This window comes from Balaenoptera acutorostrata, chromosome X (assembly GCF_949987535.1).
Source record: "Balaenoptera acutorostrata chromosome X, mBalAcu1.1, whole genome shotgun sequence".
NCBI classification, from domain to species: Eukaryota; Metazoa; Chordata; class Mammalia; order Artiodactyla; family Balaenopteridae; genus Balaenoptera; species Balaenoptera acutorostrata.
The window spans coordinates 44,128,392-44,145,994 of record NC_080085.1 but is presented as its reverse complement, the minus strand read 5'-3'; the positions used below and the strand labels follow the sequence as shown (position 1 = coordinate 44,145,994).

The window sequence follows — 17,603 nt, the reverse complement described above, 5'->3', positions numbered from 1 at the left end:
CCCCTCCTACCGTCTCACTGTGGCTTCTCCTCTGTCCTTGGACGTGGGGTGTCCTCCTTGGTGAAGTCCAGGGTCTTCCTGTCAATGATTGTCCAGCAGCCAGTTGTGATTCTGGTGCTCTCGCAAGAGGGAGTGAGAGCACGTCCTTCTACTCCGCCATCTTGGTTAATCTCTCAAAATTGGCATTTTTAACAAGCTCCCAGGAGACCCTGCTGCTGCTGGTTCAGGGACCACACTTTGAGGACCACTGCTTGAACGAATGAATGAATGAATGAATGAATAGGATCTCTTGTACAAGACTGCATTTTCCCCCTCTATAACCTTATGGTATTGTTTATAGTTGGACACAATAAATAGGAACAGGCACACCCTACACTACACTACCATATAGGGTGTGCCTGTTCCTACTAAGTTTTAGCATTGGCAGGGGATACTGGAGAAGACATACACACTTCTTTCTCCAACCTCCACAGCAGGGATTTCAGTTTGTACTGGGCTTATTATGACCCTGGCTTTTTCACACTCTTAACTGATCTTGCTGCAGACAAGGAAAGAACCCAGGCCTTAAACCACATGGCACAGTTTTCACTCCCTCCTGTGTTGGGACCCTTAGAGATAATATGTGGCTACGGAGACCATACATACCAGATTTCCTAGGACAGCTCTGATTTCACATATTCTATCCTCTTGTCCCCATAAATATAATTGGCAGACCATGTCCCGCTTTGGGTTCAAAAAATATTGTTCCCATATGCATGGCTTAGGTGCCCTGGGGAGCGAAAAGCAAGTCTTCCCCTTCTTTCTTGAGATTGTGGCGGCCAGGGCATAAAGCTTGGCTCATAGAAAGGGCTAAAGAATTAGGGTAAATCTAAACATCTGAGATCAGCAACAAGCTGCTTGTTGCTCCTTTTTTGACAAGCGTCTCTCAGTGATCCCTGTTACAGATCCTTGAATGTTATGAATATGAGATTCTGAGTGCTGAGAGGGACTGAACTGGACCTCTGGCTGCCTCTCTCTCCTCCTTCCCCCGCCCTCTGGAAGGACCACACAGAAATAGCCCAGACAGAAGAGCCACTCCAAAGAAGGAAATTCCACATCCTTCATTGACCAACCACTCAGTCTAATATTTACCTACTTTCTCTGGCAGGAAGTTCTTCCTTCTTGCTAACATCACTCCCTCTCATTGTGATTTCAGTTTCTTTTCCCTTGTTCTGCTTTCAATCAAAATTGAGAACAGCTGGTCCTCACCCTCTACATTCTTTATGGCTTAAAAGTCATTAAACCATCCTTCCTGGGCCCAGGTTTAACCATCCTTGGAGCTCCTTTATCCTTCCTGCATGTATCTGACTTGCCAACCGTTTAATCATCTTTGCCATGGGGAAGCAGCTTAGGCAGTTTGGACCAACAGTGCAGCAAAGCCTAAAGCTTTATGACTTGTGCTAATGGCCATGCTAAATGTTTAGTAGAGACTATTTTCGAGCACACAATTGTGAACAATTTAAAGTGGACTGTACATGGAACCCATTTCCTCTCCCAGCTCCCCCAACAGGGCCTCCCCTTAGCAGCTGAAATGAGTTAGTGGCAATCAGCACAGAGTAGGAATCCTGTGGTTTCTGCCCTTCCCTCCTGCTGGTTCTATGGCAGCTAGTCTCTTAAAATAAGCTTTCTCCTTAGTATGGCCAGTGAATGTGACTTTGGAATCAGTTGGGCAAAGGGTCTAGGAATCACATTAGCCAAAGAGCAGGCGGTGCTAGTGCCGAAGCTCCACGTGAGGTTTAGGAGAGGCTGGGGGGACAGAGGTGAACAGGGATCTGTGAGAGAGATTGGATCTGGAATGTTTGCTATCTACCGGATGATTGCACCTCAGAGTTGGACATGCCTTTTTTTGCAAGTTTGTGGAGGACTTGTCTGGCCTCTGTTTGTGTACTTGGCCTTTGTCCACCGCACCAACTCTGTGAAAGTGATGCCAGATCTGTGGCAGAATCCCAGCCTCAGGGCCAGTTTGGTTCTTAGAGAGAGGAGGGTAACTTGCCACATGAAACGACTCTCTTTGTCAGGGGGGTTGCATGCCTTCGGTGGGATGCATTACTGAGCTGTGCATGTGCTGTTTTAGGTCACGCTGTAGGGTGGGTTCAGGGCCTCTGCTGATCAGAATGAAATAGATCTAGCTGATGGCGCTGCACAGGAAAAGCATAGGGCCAACCGGTACTTGTCCTGTTCTCATCTTCTCACTCTTGGCTCCTCCTTTTTAATAAAACCTTAAAAGCTCTTCTTTTCATAAATGCTAGCCAGGCAGTTTGTTGCAGCAAAGCTATAGGAGCAGTTAATATACCCAGCCATAAAGAAGGAAGAGAAAGTGACAGAGAAAAAAAAAAAAGAAGTTGGCATTTGTATGAGGGTGTCATTGAAGGCTTCATCACAGATACACTAAAGACTTAGGAACAGAAATTGTCTTGGGGTGGGGGTGGAGAGAACAGCTTGATTGAAGCATTAGCTGCCTTGGCGCTGAGCCAAGGCAAATTGCCAGAGAACCATTAAACTCTTTGTAATTCCATATAATTCACAGCAGCCACAGGTAATCTGAATCAGACCTGACAAAACTTCCCTATCACTTATTATCCATTAGTGCTGAATGCATACTACAGATATTTAAACTTTTTTAAAGTCATATCATGATGGCCATATTTTCTAAAACCCAAATCAGGAATCCTGGCTTCACAAAGGATTTTTTTCAGACTTGTGAATATGTTTATATGAAAAACCTCACAAAAGTATAAACACTAAATCACACTTAGTTAAACACTGAACAAATGGCCTTTAAGGAGGGAACTATAGTCACATGAAATTGGGTCAGGGCTAACTTACATTCAAACATTGGTGAGGGTCCCATACACACACCTTTTTAGGGGTCTGAGGGAATTGGTTAACTAAGCACTAAATCAAATTAGAATTTGGTTTATGCCCATCGTCTGGATTTGCTCTTAAAATTTCCAGGGATGGTAGACTGAAAGAGCCTGTTGTAATTTCTGTACACAGGAAGGTGGAGTAGATGTTACTTTGAATTCCCAGATGCTGGGAGCAGTTAAATCTCTCAGTGTTCAGGTCTGTTTATGAGGGCTTGTGTGTGTTTTAAATTAACTTCCTAAGGCTGGGAATGTTACAAACTAAGCAGAATCATATATGGATACAAGGTATTGTTCCCATGCACCTAAATTTACTTAAAAGTTTCATTCTTCCCACCAAATTAAGAGTCTAGCATTCACCTCTGGGCACTCACCAAGAAGAGGAGATGGTACTGATGAACCTAGTGGCAGGGCAGGAATAAAGAGGTAGACATAGAGTATGGACTTGAGGACACGGGGTGGGAGGGGGAAGCTGGGGCGAAGTGAGAGTAGCATCGACATATATACACTACCGAATGTAAAATAGTTAGCTAGTGGGAAGCAGCAGCATAGCACAGGGAGATCAGCTCGGTGCTTTGCAATGACCCAGAGGGGTGGGATAGGGAGGATGTGAGGGAGGCTCAAGAGGGAGGGGATATGGGGACATATGTAGGCATATGACTGATTCGCTTTGGTGTACAACAGATACTAACACAGTATTGTGAAGCAATTATACTCCAATAAAGATCTATTTACAAAAAAAGGAGGAGATGTTTAGCTCAAAGGATAATAATTCTGAGCCAATAATAACAATGCTTTTTAAAAGGCTTGGAAACCTAAAGTGCCTCTTTAACCAGAACTCTTTGCGTTTCTAGTTAAGGATCATGACTAGCAATATACCCATGGAGAACAAAACTGCTTTGTCACAACCTTGCAGAAGAAAATATCTGAAGCCTAACAGATTTTCTATCTTGGGCAAGTCACGTAACATCCCTGAACCTCAGTTACATGATCGGAAAAGTGAAAGTAATGTTACTTGTCCAGAATCAGGCAAATGAGTGGGGCGATATCCTGAGGTCCCTTCTAATTCTAATTTCAACAGAGTTATTGAGCAAATACTATGTACTCAGTACAGACGTTCGTTTTCCTAGGTCCAGTGATAGAACTGTAAAAAGACATTGTCTGACTATCTCTCCCACTATAATGCAAGTATCCTGACAGAAAGTAAACACATATAGGAATAAATAAAATAATGCAAAATGATAAATTCTGTGAAGAAAATAAAACAAGGTAACGTGATGGAGAATGATGGGGATTGAGGTGGGGGAAATGGAAGGAATCTACTTGATATTGGTGGTCAGGAAAGGCCTCTCTGAGGAGGTGGCATTTGAGCTGATAACTGAATGATGAAAGGAGCTACATAAAGATCTAAAAAAGAATGTTCTCAACCGAGAGGACAGCAAGTGCAAAGGTCCTGAGGTGAGGATTGGCTTGACCTCTCTGAAGAACAGAAAGTTTGGTATGACTGCAGTACATGTAGGAAATGAGACCAGAAAGGCAGACATAGCCAGATTCTGTAGGGCTTCTAATCTGCTGCTATTTACACTGTAAAAATCATTCCTTGGTCTCTCTGATTCAATTAGTAAACATAAGTGCCAGATGTTAATGATAGGGGTGCTTGATATTTACCTATAAGAAACCCAGGAAGAGGCACTGGCAGAGGGGGGTGGATGTGGGGGTTAAAACAGAGAATGAAAGCTCAAATTCTTGGGGGAGAGAGAGGTGGGGATGGAAGAGTGAGTGTGTACACAGGGGAAATGGTTAGGGAGGGCTGGATAAAGTTTGGAGGGAGGAGGAAAAGCACCAGAGTGACCTTGGCTATGAGAAACAGCCTCAGTGCCTAGGTTTGTGGAGTCCACTGTCAGAAGGGTCAACCATTATAGGGGAAGGGGCAGGGCTTTGCCTTTGTGTTCAAAATCTTAAGTGGGGGAGTGAGTAGGGCAGGAGGCAAAAGTTTGGTTCTTTCTTTTCATCGAGCCTTAACCCGAAAAGCAAGCCTGCTAATCAGGAGAAAGGCTTCTGTACTGCTTTTCCGTTATTGATTCCTCAGACCTTGAACTCAAATGCCCATCATTTCCTCCTTATTTTCTTCCCCAACAAATCCTGGCATTGCAAAGGGAAATGCGCTCTGATGTAAGAGCCCCTATCCAACACTAACACACGAACAATTGAGTACATTTTCTCTCCCTTTTGGTTTTTTCATTTGTGGAAACTCAGTTTTGTTTTCTGTTATTGACGCATCTCACTGAGCGGAAAAGAGATGGTATGTCACTTCTCAGCCATCACGTGAACAGGACAGTAGCTTGGAACACAACAGTATGATGGCTTACTTGTTCCCAGATTTGCAGCACTATGTGAAAGCAGCGGCAAGTGTGCCGGTTTAATTTAAAATTGGATCTGTCCTAGGGTCAGTAAGGAATGGTATTGTTATTCCCTTTGCAACATGTATATATACCTTGGTAGGTTATTTCTGTGGGAGTTGTTTGCTTTGGTAGCAGTTATGCAGAAGGATGAGAGGAAATTAAATGCCTCTTTTCCCCCCTCTTTATCTAATACTGTTCCAAGGGCTAAGTGAAGACCAAAGATTCAAATCACTGCTGGGGGAAGGGGACCTGGGCAGAGGCAAACAATGTTCTGGGAGCAGAATGCAGGGGCCCAGCTGTGGGCAATAGGAAGCAAGCCCTCCCCGCCCCCCCCCCCCCCCGCTGCAACCCCTTGGTCCACATCTGGTAGAGGGCACACGGGTGCCTAGGAAGCTGGACAAGTGGGTTCCAGGCGATAGAGCTGGCCTAGTGGTTTCCAGAGGCAGCCTTTTGTCCCTTCCCTGAAGGGTATTAGTCTTTTGCTCTTTTTCTAGTCAGAAATGACTAATGTGGGGTATGTGCACTCTTTAGAAACTGTCTTTAGCTTTTTGCATAATGGGTTATAAATAAATGGCTTCAGGGAACCAGAAATGAGTTATTGAGTGAACTTGGCTATGGGATGGTTCAGATTCCAGATAGTTAATCACATTCTCTTGGGCTGGAAGGCTGTATCTAACCCATTCACATTCAGCTGGAAAGTTAAAAAGACACTTTTGATCAACTTGAAGAATAGTTTTTACATCAAAAATAGGTTGGTACTAGAGAAAGAAAGATTATATTAATCCAAGAAGAATAATTTCCATCTCTGTGTAGTAATCTGGTGATAAAAGTAACAACCACTTTTATTTTTAATTTGGACATTTCTTACAAGCATTCATGCACAGTTCATAAAGGCCAATAGGTTAATGTGTCCTATTTACAGTGTTTTTATATTAGGTGGTATATAAAAGACTGTTTTGTCTTTTCAGCCCCCTGGGCTCAGCTGCTAGATCTGCACACTATACTCTCTTAATGCTGGGTGGCATCATGGACTTTCTGGTTTGTTTTAGACTGTTTTAACCCTATACAAGGGAGCTTATATCATGGTTGTATACAGTGAACTCTTGCTGATAACTGCTTCTAGAAGTCAGGAGCAAAGTCCTTAACATGCTACCATATCCTTTCGTCAAGTTTCTTCCACCCCGGTCCTCCCTGAACTCTACCACATCAGCTTTGCAAGGTTCTTTGCTCACTTGTACCACTGAAATTCATAGCTTATTAGACAGCTAAGAAGCATAGGTAATCCAGTAGGAGGCAGTAATGATACCTGAAGAAGAGATTGTTGCCTCTGTGACAATGGCCTGACCTAAAGTTCTGCTTCTCAGAGTGGGTAGCAGGAACCCTAGGGACCATGACAAAGAGAGGTATCTGGGAGAGACAGGAGGAACAGAAGTGGATGGCTCCAAGATTAGATAAGGGATTGATTCTGGTTTTATGATATGTCAAGATAGAAACTGGCTGGTGATTTAAAAAAACACTTCATCTTTACCAGTTGGCAGGTAAGGAAAACAAAATGTTTGTCTTCATTTTCATTTCCTACGGAAATCATCCACCTTTTTGGAAGGCTGGGTATGGAAAGAAAAGCAGATGAATACTGTCTCAAAGCCCAGAGGAACAATGGGCAAATTCGTAAATTATAGGCCTATTGTAAAGACTTACCCTTTAAGTGAGATGTTTTTGCCTTGATTAAAGCTATGAGTATGTGAAAATAGTGCCTAATCCTTGGGCCCTACCTCAGAAATATAATCTGTATATCTGTATAGTGTAGAGTTCTTAATTTTTAAAATTCTTAAATTAAGGAAAAGTTTTATATATATATATATATATATATATATATATATATATATAAAATACATATATATAAAAAACACATATCTCAGTGAATTTTTAGATGTGTATATTTCCATGTAATCAGTTCCCAGATTAACATGTAAAACATTTCCAGCACCCCTGAAAATTATGCTCATGTGCCTTCGCAGTCAGTACACCCTTTCAAGGTAACTACTAGTCTGAGTTTTATCACCATAGATGAGTTTTGTCTGTTCTTGTCCTTTAAATAAAATGGAATCATACAGTATGTATTGTTTTAGTCTGGTCTCTTTCACTCAGTGTAATATTTTGACAGGCATCCATTTCGTTGCATGTATCAGTAGTTTGTTCTTTCTTTATTGTTATGAAGTGTGCTACTTTGTAGGTATATCTTGATGGATTATTCCTAATTTTTGTCTATTGTGAATAAAGCTGCTATGAATAATCAAGTCCTTTTTTTTGTGGACACATATGGTACTTTCTCTTGGGGATACTTAGGTGTGGAATTTCTAGGTGCTAGATTAGGTACACAGATTTCCAAAGTGGTTGTACAATTTTACACTCCCACCAGAAATGTGGAGTTCATATTGCTGTACATATCTTTTTTAGTGAAGTTCCTGTTCAAGTCTTTTGCCAATTGGTTATGTTTTTCTAATTGATTTGTATTTCTTTTTATATTCTGAATGTAAGTCCTTTGTCAGATATACGTATTATGAATATGTTTCCAATCTGTGGCTTGGCTTTTCACTTTTTCAGTGACATTTTAAATGAACTTTTTTTTAATTTGATGAACTCCAATACAACACTATATCTTTTAGGATTATTGCTTTTTGTATCCTGCCCATAAAACTTTGCCCACCTCAAGGTCATAAAGATGTTCTCCTATGTTTTCTTCTGAAAGCTTTATGGTTTTAGCCCTCTCATTGAAGTCTATGATCTGGCCAAAAATTTTTTAGTAAAAATTTATATCAGTAAAAATGTTTTGAGCATGTGTCCCCAATATACATAATTTTATTTATGGATGATACAATCTACCACCACCAATATTAAATACTAATAAAGCTTGGTTTTATTAAAAATTAGATAAATATAAACAGAACTTCCATTATCACCCTTTCCAGTAGATCATTTGTGCATAGCCTGGGATATATAAATCCACCCTGGAGACTACTGTTCTAAACCACCAAAGGCTAAATAACATTTTTGACAAACACTGATAACATTAATGTCAGCAAAAGACTTCAGTGTTAACAAATGGCTAGAGTTGACAAAGTGGGAAGAGGACCCCAATGAGCATATTTGGTGATAATGTAAGAAACTCTGAGTTTGCTCTTGCACAGTGATGTTTGTTCTCCCTTACCTGACTTACGGAGACAGCAAGAATGATCTGACTTGGTAGGAGAAAAGACAGACTTGCTTTTGGTCGCTGATGTAGGGTACAGTGCTCTTGACTCCCTATCCCTTTTCTCATTACCAAGTTCCTAGAGCTGAGCTTGGCTCTGGACTGACTTTTTGGCAAAGATACTTAGAATTTGACTTGGGGTAATCCCCGGGGAAATCTAATGATTTGGAGCTTAGAGAGCTTTCCTTGTGAGGATTAGTAAAATAGATGGTAATTAAGCAGCTGGGGAGGAAGGAGCTGTCTGTAAGGATAGGTCATACTGTGGGGCACAGCATAGCTCCCTTGGTCCAAGGTCAAGAGAGCCGATGGGTGTGATCCACAGAACTGAACATTCTGGGGCAGCCCCTTGTAGGATTCTTAGCTGGTAAGGTAAAGAATATCTTTTCCTTTGGTGTCCACCTCCTCAGTCTAGTTCCATATAGGACTTACTACTTAGAACCATGCCTACTTACATCTTTTTAATTGGGTGATGTTATTGAATTCTCATTTATTTGAGAGAGGTTTTTGTTTTCTGTTTTGCCTTTTGGGAAGCTGGGGTAAGGTAGGGAAGATGAAATTAGGAACAGCAGTTTCTTATTTTTCAAATCTAGACTACTTTGGAATTTGGGAGGGATTTTGAAGGGAGAAAGTTGCTAAAAGAAACAAGTTAGGGCAGGCAGTTTGTCTGCAACCTGGGATCAGACCGTTGAAAGTCATGGCAAAGAGATCGCAGAGGTTTCAAAGCCTGTATCTCCCTCATCCAGGTCACTCTGATTGATCTCTCCTAACATGATCAGATTCTAAGGGATACCAATGGGGTAAGAGAGGGCAGATCAGAAACAGCCCCCAACTTGTGGTCTGCTCAAGTCAAACTGAGTTTCAGAATAAGCACAGACTTTATTATTTGATGATCCTACTTCCTAATAGTTAAACTTCTCAAAGACAGATTATCTCCATCTCTACAATTTCTCTCTATTGATTCCCCAGAAAAGGCCAAATTGCTGTCTGGAGTGTTACTAAAAACTTGAAAATCTTTCAAAAAGTGATAAAAAGACACTCAGAGGATATACTTACTTTAAAAAAGCAATATAACTATTGTATTCTGGGTGGACCTTTTCCATTTATGTAGTAAAAAAATCAATTCATACAATTAACTATGTTATTTGCCTTCTTAGACAATGGGCAAGCTGGTGGAGGTAGGAGAACGGGCGGGTACAGTGGTCCCTAGGTATCCATGAGAGATTGGTTCTAGGACCCCCACATGGATACCAAAATCCATGGAAGCTCAAGTACCTTACAGGTGGCCCCCCCATGCATGGGATTTTGCATCTCTGGATTCAGCCAACCAGATGAACCCGTGGAATGCCGGAACATCCTGTGGAACATGCGCCGTGGCGTAATTTGGCCAGAAGCTCCTAGAACTGGCCAAGAAAGTTTCAGTTAGTGCCTAGTTTTTCCAATAAATTTCTTGTAGCAAGCAGAGGTATTCACAGTCATACCATTGACTTTTAATACTGCTCTTACACTATTGTAATACGCATTCAATACCTGCTGGTTATTGTTGCAGATGGTATGTCTCCTGCTGATGCATTTTTCCTGCAAGATAAACCTGGCTTAACTTTTCTTTCCTTCACTTTCTCATATTTCCTAGTTTAGTCAAGAGACCCAAGCAAGTATCTGCTAGTATCTTTTATTTAGTATAAAAGCTACTAGAAAACCAGTAAGTACTGTTAAGTCCATTTTCCTTTGCCTTTACTGTCAAGCGACCAACTTGTCACTTTGTTGACAGTTATTAGAGCACTTCATGCTTCATTGAAGATCCATCAAAAATTTCCAATTCATCAGCTCATTAGCACAAAATGGGGCTTCAGGAATCTCTTTCTCTCGGTGTCCCAACTGTGCTTTTATAAGTGTTCAAACCTTGATGGACCACTCTGAAACAATGGATAAAGACCACAGGGAAATGAGAGATGGATGTTGATTAGTTTCGAAGGAGTGAAACATAGGTGAAGGCAAAGCACAGTGGGATTATCTATGTCAGCAGAATGGTAATGCATGACTTTGCTAACTGCACACAGGTCACTGAATGTCAGAGCTCCACAGGTCCTCAGAGACCATCTAGTCAGACCCCCACGTTTTACCAGTAAGGGTAAAAGAGGCCAAAAGAGGGGAAAGGGACTTGTCCAAGGTCAATCAGCTCTTCCCAACTTTCCAGACAACAGCTGGCTTTTGGCTATATGACCTTTATGCAATCAATTTTCAATTACTTGGACCACTCACTGCTAGCCCAGCGATCACTTGGATAATCCAAAATGACACATAAGTTAACCATCGTTTACATTGGGCTTTGTAGTGTGTGTTTATACTGACATTCCAATGCGTCTGGGTCCAATCTGAGAATTCACAACACTTCAAATGAAACAAGAAAGCCACCCTGAAGGGCTGATTCAGGAAGAGCTGGAAAGTTGACCAGCCTTACTGAATGGACAGCATCAAATGATGCTATACAGCCCTCTCAAGAAGGACATGTTATTCTCAACATGTTTGTTGATTCACACCTCTTCTGTGCCCCAGCCAGAGTTACGAGTGGCACAGTGGGAAGGGAAAAACAAAATCTTTTATAGGAGAATATGCATATTGTTTCCCCTCCCTGCCTTCTTCCCTTCCCCTCCCTTCTTCCTTTCCCCTCCCCTCCCTTCCCTTCCCTTTCCTTTCCTTTCCTTTTCATTCCTTTTCCTTGCTAGAAAAATGAACAGCTGCTTTATCTTCTATATAAACAAATATGTGGTTGAGCCATCGACCTGGAGAACTGGCTGTCAGGATGCCAAACAATAAATGGAAGACATGCTGGATCCCAGGAATCTAGAGGTGGAGGGGGGAGGAGGAAGACCCGCGAAGCAATACTTTTTAAAAGAGTCCAGGGCTTCCCTGGTGGCGCAGTGGTTGAGAATCTGCCTGCTAATGCAGGGGACACGGGTTCGAGCCCTGGTCTGGGAAGATCCCACATGCCACGGAGCAGCTGGGCCCGTGAGCCACAATTGCTGAGCCTGCGCGTCTGGAGCCTGTGCCCCGCGACGGGAGGGGCCGCGATAGAGAAAGGCCCGCGCACCGCGATGAAGAGCGGTCCCCGCACCGCGATGAAGAGTGGCCCCCGCTAGCCGCAACTGGAGAAAGCCCTCGCACGAACCGAAGACCCAACACAGCCAAAAATAAATAAATAAATAAATAAAATCAAGTAAAACTTTAAAAAAAAAAAAAAAAAAAAAAAAGAGTCCAAAAGTTAGGAGGAATAAGAAGGCATCTGTTGTATAGCTCAGTAAATGCCCTGGGTTTGGGAAAGGGCTAGTTTGGGGTATAGTCCAAGGGCTCTTCAACCAAATGGAGTTTCAGTTCCTGATCTGGACCTGTCTGTACTTTGGAATTTGGTGCCATAATTTGCTGGTTTGTTGTCTGTGAACCCTCACACTTGTGCTAAAATGGAGTTATTATTATTCATGTTCTGAAGGTGATGCTGCTGGTGACTGAGAAAGGGCATGGAACAGAAAAAGGGGCGTGGACAGTTGGCTTGAGGCTATAGTCCAAGAAAGAGTCCCTGCAAGGATTCAGATAGTGGCAAACAAAGTGGCAGTAGGGAATGCAAAATGCCTGATCTTTTGCTGCAGCCATAATTAAGCATTTTAGTTTAAAAGGTACCCCTCTTTCATTTTCTGGTAGAATAAACAAATCTTATTGATGTAACAAAGGGCTTAATTAACCCGAGGTGGTACTTAATATCAATACATATTGAAGGAAAGACTTGCTATGGTTAACAGTAATATGGATAATTGAGTTATATGAATTTAAAAATGGGTAGAGTGAATTAAGACTAATGTACATCAACAGGAAAAATCTATTAGCATTCATTAGTTAGACTCTTGTTTGCGGTTCTTTGTTAGCCTAAGGAAGCCCTTTCAAATGGCTGATGATGCCTGTTGAAAGTCCTGCCTGATGCTGAGGGCCTTCCATGGATGCCAAAGGAATGAATCATTCAAACAGAACTTCTGAAATTCAAGTACAGCACTTTGCTTCTTCTTCTTTTTCTTTTTTCTTTCTTTTGGCAGCAGTGACTGTGAAGTAATAATGATAATGAGAATGGAAATAAGAGTGTGATCCTACTTAATTTGCTGAGAGTTGTTCCCCATTTACCAATATTGGCTTGTTTTGTCTTGAGTGGTGGCCCAGGTATTGGAACAAAGGTATATATATTCAATGTCACTTGGCTAACCTATGATTTGCCACACAAAGGTTAATTTAAAAAAATTGTTGGGTTAGCAGCAATAAATTTAATAACAGTCTGATTTAACTCAGAATTTCAATTTATTTGATGGGATTTTTAAAATCCTGAATTAACATTTTTTTTTGAACTCAGGAGGTCTCATCTGCCAAATTGCACATGAGCTGGCCAACCTTAAAGCTCAGCAATATTCTAACTTACATGGTGTGGGGATAGATTGGAGGGATGCTATAAAGGACTGAAAGAAAGATTGGAACAAGAGTAGAAGTAAATGTAAAAACACCTGCAGCAAAGACCAGCCCTTAGTTGCGCCATTTAGAACCTGCCTTTCCCTAAGAATTGTATGGTTTAATCATCCTCAACTCTTTTGCTTCTGAGAGAAACAAACACCTCTTCCTGATTCCATTAGTGGGTTGGACCTTTTTTCATCTGCCCATCTCCATGGACATATGAACTTTAGATGGTAACCCACCCCTGAATCTGGGAGCTATGTGTACTTTGTTCATTTCTGTATCTCTAGCACTAAGCATGTTGTCCCCTGCATACTAGAAATTAACCAAAAACTTGAGGATGGGTTAGTGGATGGATGAGATGACTCCTACCACCATGGATGGAATTGATGTTCCAATAGGTGGAACTCACCTTTGTAGTAGAAATGTCACATACAAAAGTAGCCGTAAGTAAGGATCCTTGGGGGAACATTCTGCTTTGCTTTGCTTTTGCCTACCCTAGTGGCTATTATTTCTTCCTTTGCTTTCAATGCCCACGCCCCAGCCTGACTACATTCCTGCCAAGATTGCCCTTGACCAATGGAAATTCTGTAGGCTATGGTGGAACAGTGAACACCCATGTTCCCAGCACTTGGTCAGTGCCCACTGTCAACAACATACTTGTTGAAGAGATATAGATAAATGATCAGTTACTTTGTATCTTTTGGATTTGCAATTCCACTCACAGAAGGTTGAGCTGGAAGCCACCTTCAAGGTCTTCAGAGTCAACCCCTTGCTCCCAGATACTTCACATACTAACAACCCTGTGAGGTAGGGATGCTTATTATCTGTATTTCACATATGGGGCCATTGAGACATGGAGATGTTAGGTAACTTGCTTGGGGTCACAGAGCTAGGAAGTACTAGAGCCAAGATTCACACTCAAGTTTGTCAGACTTCAGAGCCTGCCCAAAGAGAGAAGGACTTGCCAAAGGTCATTTTGCTGAATCCTAGTTCTTCTGGCTCTAATTTGTGTGCACAATTTGCTATTCCATGCCCACACTGTGGAGTTCCTTCGAACATCGTTTTCTTATTTAGAAGCACGTGTCTCCCCAAATGGACTGTTGACGCCTCCAGTGCAAAGATTGCATTATGTCTGTGTTGTTTTCTTCCTCAAGGGCTTGCCCAAGCTTTACCTTCAGTAAATAATGGCCTGTAATCAGCTTCTTAGCTGCTCCCTGGAGCGTCTTGGTGCCATCCCCCAGGACTATTTGTGGCTCAGAAGTTGGGAGGAGCCAGGAAGTAGAATTTGGGGGAAGGAATCTCCTCACCACCTGCTTTCTTTTTTGTCCTCTGCAACACAGATTGAAGATGGAGGCAAGGCAGCCTTGTCCCAGAAGATGAGGACTGGTGATGAGCTGGTGAATATCAATGGCACTCCATTGTATGGCTCCCGCCAAGAGGCCCTCATCCTCATCAAAGGCTCCTTCCGGATCCTCAAGCTGATTGTCAGGAGGTAAGGCACAGGGAGATTTGCTATAAGGTGCAGGGGCCGCTGAAACCACTTGGTTGGTAGTAAAGCCTCAATAGGGGCATGTCTCTATCAATATCAAGGAAAGAGGGGTTTCATGTGAACAGAATTTTGCAAACAACTGAAGCAGAATGGCATAAGAGAAAGGGCCTTTGGTTCAAATCCTGGCACTATCTCATACTACCCATGTCATCTTGCATAAATTTATTTTACCTCTGCAAGACTCACTCTCCTCATTTGCTTTTGAGAGAACTAAATGACTCAATACACACCAAGGGCCTACCTAACCCAGTGTTTCTCTGTCTCCTCCTTCATAAAAGGCTGCCACTGCTGAACCACATAGACTTTTTTTTTATTTTTAAAAATTTTTTTAAAATTTTATTTATTTATTTATGTATTTATTTTTTACCACTTAGATTTAAAGGGCTCCTACTCCCAGCCATGGTAGGCACTCTGGAGGCTGTGGCAAACTCTAAGACAGGAAGCCTGCCCTTGAGGAGTGTACAGTCTAACAGGGAAGAAAAGACACACATAAGACAAATTAATTAGCAATACATTTTTTTAAAGAAAGCCATAAAGGAGATTCCACAGGGTGAAGGGTGATTGTCAAATGAATTTTTCAGACAGAAATTGCTCTTAGAGTTCAAGAGAAAGAGAAAGCACTTCAGAAGAGATGGTCAGGGTAAGACCAATAGAGGAGGTGGAATCTAAGCTAAAAGACAGGTAGAATTTGACAAAGAAACCATCAGGAGGGGAAAGGCTTTCTAGGTAAGTAGAGTGGCACAAGCAGGAGGAAGATAAGGACATATTTGGAAGATAAGGACAGTCATTCTACTGCTGCCAAAGCATCCACCTATAGATGAGCTTACCATAGGTCTCCCTTTCATTTTGCTGCTGTATCTTTGTTCTCTACTCCTGGAGCTCATACTTCTCCCTTTCTGTTAGTTTGTTTCCTTTATCCTATACACATGCCTACGTTTCTCCATCTTAATTATTTTTATTAGAAAAAATTTTGTGTCTTCCTGTAATCATACTTCCCCCTCTGGCTTCTGCCCCATCTTCTTGTTTTTGTTCATATCCAGTCTCTCAAAAGGAGAGTCTATACTCACTGTTTCTACTTCACCTACCTTTACCTACCATTTAGCTTTCCACCCACTGCATTCTGAATTTGACCCCCAGAAGTCCACTGAAACTACTTTGTCAAAATATATGTATTACCTCCTAGTTGTCAGAGTCAGTGGGTTATTTCTAGTCTTCATCATATATGACTTACATATGGCGTTTGACATTGTTGCTCTGGATTACACCCTTCTTTGTGAAACTCTCCTTTCTTGCTTTCAAGATACCCCATTTCCTTGTTCTTTTTCTATCTCTCTGTTCATTTTTTAAAATGAGGTTCCTCTACCCCCTGCTCTTCCTCTGCCCATCCCTTAAATGTTGGTGTTTCCCCTAGTTCTACCCTTTCTAATTTCATCAGTATACCATGGAAAATCTCACCTGGTCCCCGAGTTTCAATTATCATCTGTATGTGGATGACTAGATCTCTTACGACCCAGACCCCTATAACCAACTTCTACTAGACATTTATACTTAGATGTCTCAGAAGCATTTCACACACAACATGCTCAAAACCTAATGCATCATCTTCTTCTCCTCGCAAGCTCCTTATCTCAGTGACTGGGACCACCATGCCCTTAGTCAACCAAGCCAGAAACACAGAAGCCATCTTTAATTCTTCCATTGTTCTCCTGCTCTGTATGCAAATGATTTATCCTGAGGAGAGAATACTTAGGGGGAAAGATTTTGAGTTAGTAAGGGTGAAGTTATATAGGATCCCATTGAGTTATTATATTACCTCCCATTGATTTATTATATTACCTGCATAAGACTAAGCCATGCCTGCCCATGTACCTAGGTAAGAGGTGACATGTTAAATAATGTCTTATACAATAGACACATTGTCACTGACTCAGTATTGGATAGGTCATAATTTAGGTTTTAAATAAGGCTTCTTAAAGGGGCAGCTTGGTGAATTTAGAAGTTTTTGTTTTAGAATCAGATAGACACATGTATGCTACTTCCTGGTTCTGTCACATGGGAAATAATAGTTCCTATATAATAGCATGATGATTAAGTGAGGCAATTTATGTAAAATGCCTTTAACATAATAGGTTCTCAGTGAATTTCAGTCCCATTCCTTTCCCTAGGGTATAAAAGAAGCATAATTGGAGTAACCAACCACCATTATGAAATAAGGAGATCATCAAACTGTATTGTGCTTTGCAACCTAACCTTCAGAGACAAGATTTGCTGGGAAACCATTAGGGGTGAAAAAGATCTGACAGGAAATAAAGCCCCTTGAGAAATACTGGTTATACAGAGATACCAGCACTTAGAAGGAATGTAGACATGATCTGCATTGGCTTCTGATCCAGTCATAAGAATGAGAGTGTTCAGGTGTGTCACTCACTCATCCTCCCTTGGTGAGCTCCATGTCTTCTTTCTCCCTGCTGTGGTGACATCTGCCACTACCAGTCACTTAAGAGTGGCTATAATTATGGCCTTGGAGATAGCCGGGCCCTTTGGTTTTCATGGTGTGGCAGGTCCTATGGCTCCCAGAACCTACGTTGTCTACCCTTTCAGCTTCCCCATCTCAACCCCTATTGGAGGAGGCGTTCAATGACATAATTTATTAGGTGATGCTGCCCTCTTGTGGAAAACTTAACCTTCACCTATGGACTACCCTGGGGATGGTGTAGGACATTTATTCCTTCTTTCTTAGTTCAAGTTATTCTTCTAATTTATGAAAGAGCTCTCAGCACATAAAAGAAATGTGATCTCCATGAAATTTAATATTTAGCCTAGTGTTTTATACTAAGGTAGAAAGTCTTTGGTTTGAGTAAAGCAATCAACTGACAAAGATTCAACACTGAGCTTTAGGTCTGAGCTTGAGTGTTTGGGGATGAATGTAAAGAAGGAACTTCAGAAAATGGCTTATTCTGAAAAGCCAGCCCAGCTCTTCCTCCTATATTGCTCTTTAGATAATGGTTAACTAA

General features: G+C 41.7%; 1 protein-coding gene across 4 annotated transcripts in view; it reads left to right on the top strand.

The window, feature by feature from the left end:
- SHROOM4 (shroom family member 4) overlaps positions 1-17,603 on the top strand; it is a 214,810-nt gene that overhangs the window by 96,920 nt on the left and 100,287 nt on the right. For all 4 annotated transcript variants that reach the window (XM_057538371.1, XM_057538370.1, XM_057538372.1 and 1 more), the window contains one exon: positions 14,381-14,532. In XM_057538371.1, the coding sequence (XP_057394354.1) occupies positions 14,381-14,532 (152 nt within the window). The remainder of the gene's footprint in view (positions 1-14,380; positions 14,533-17,603) is intronic.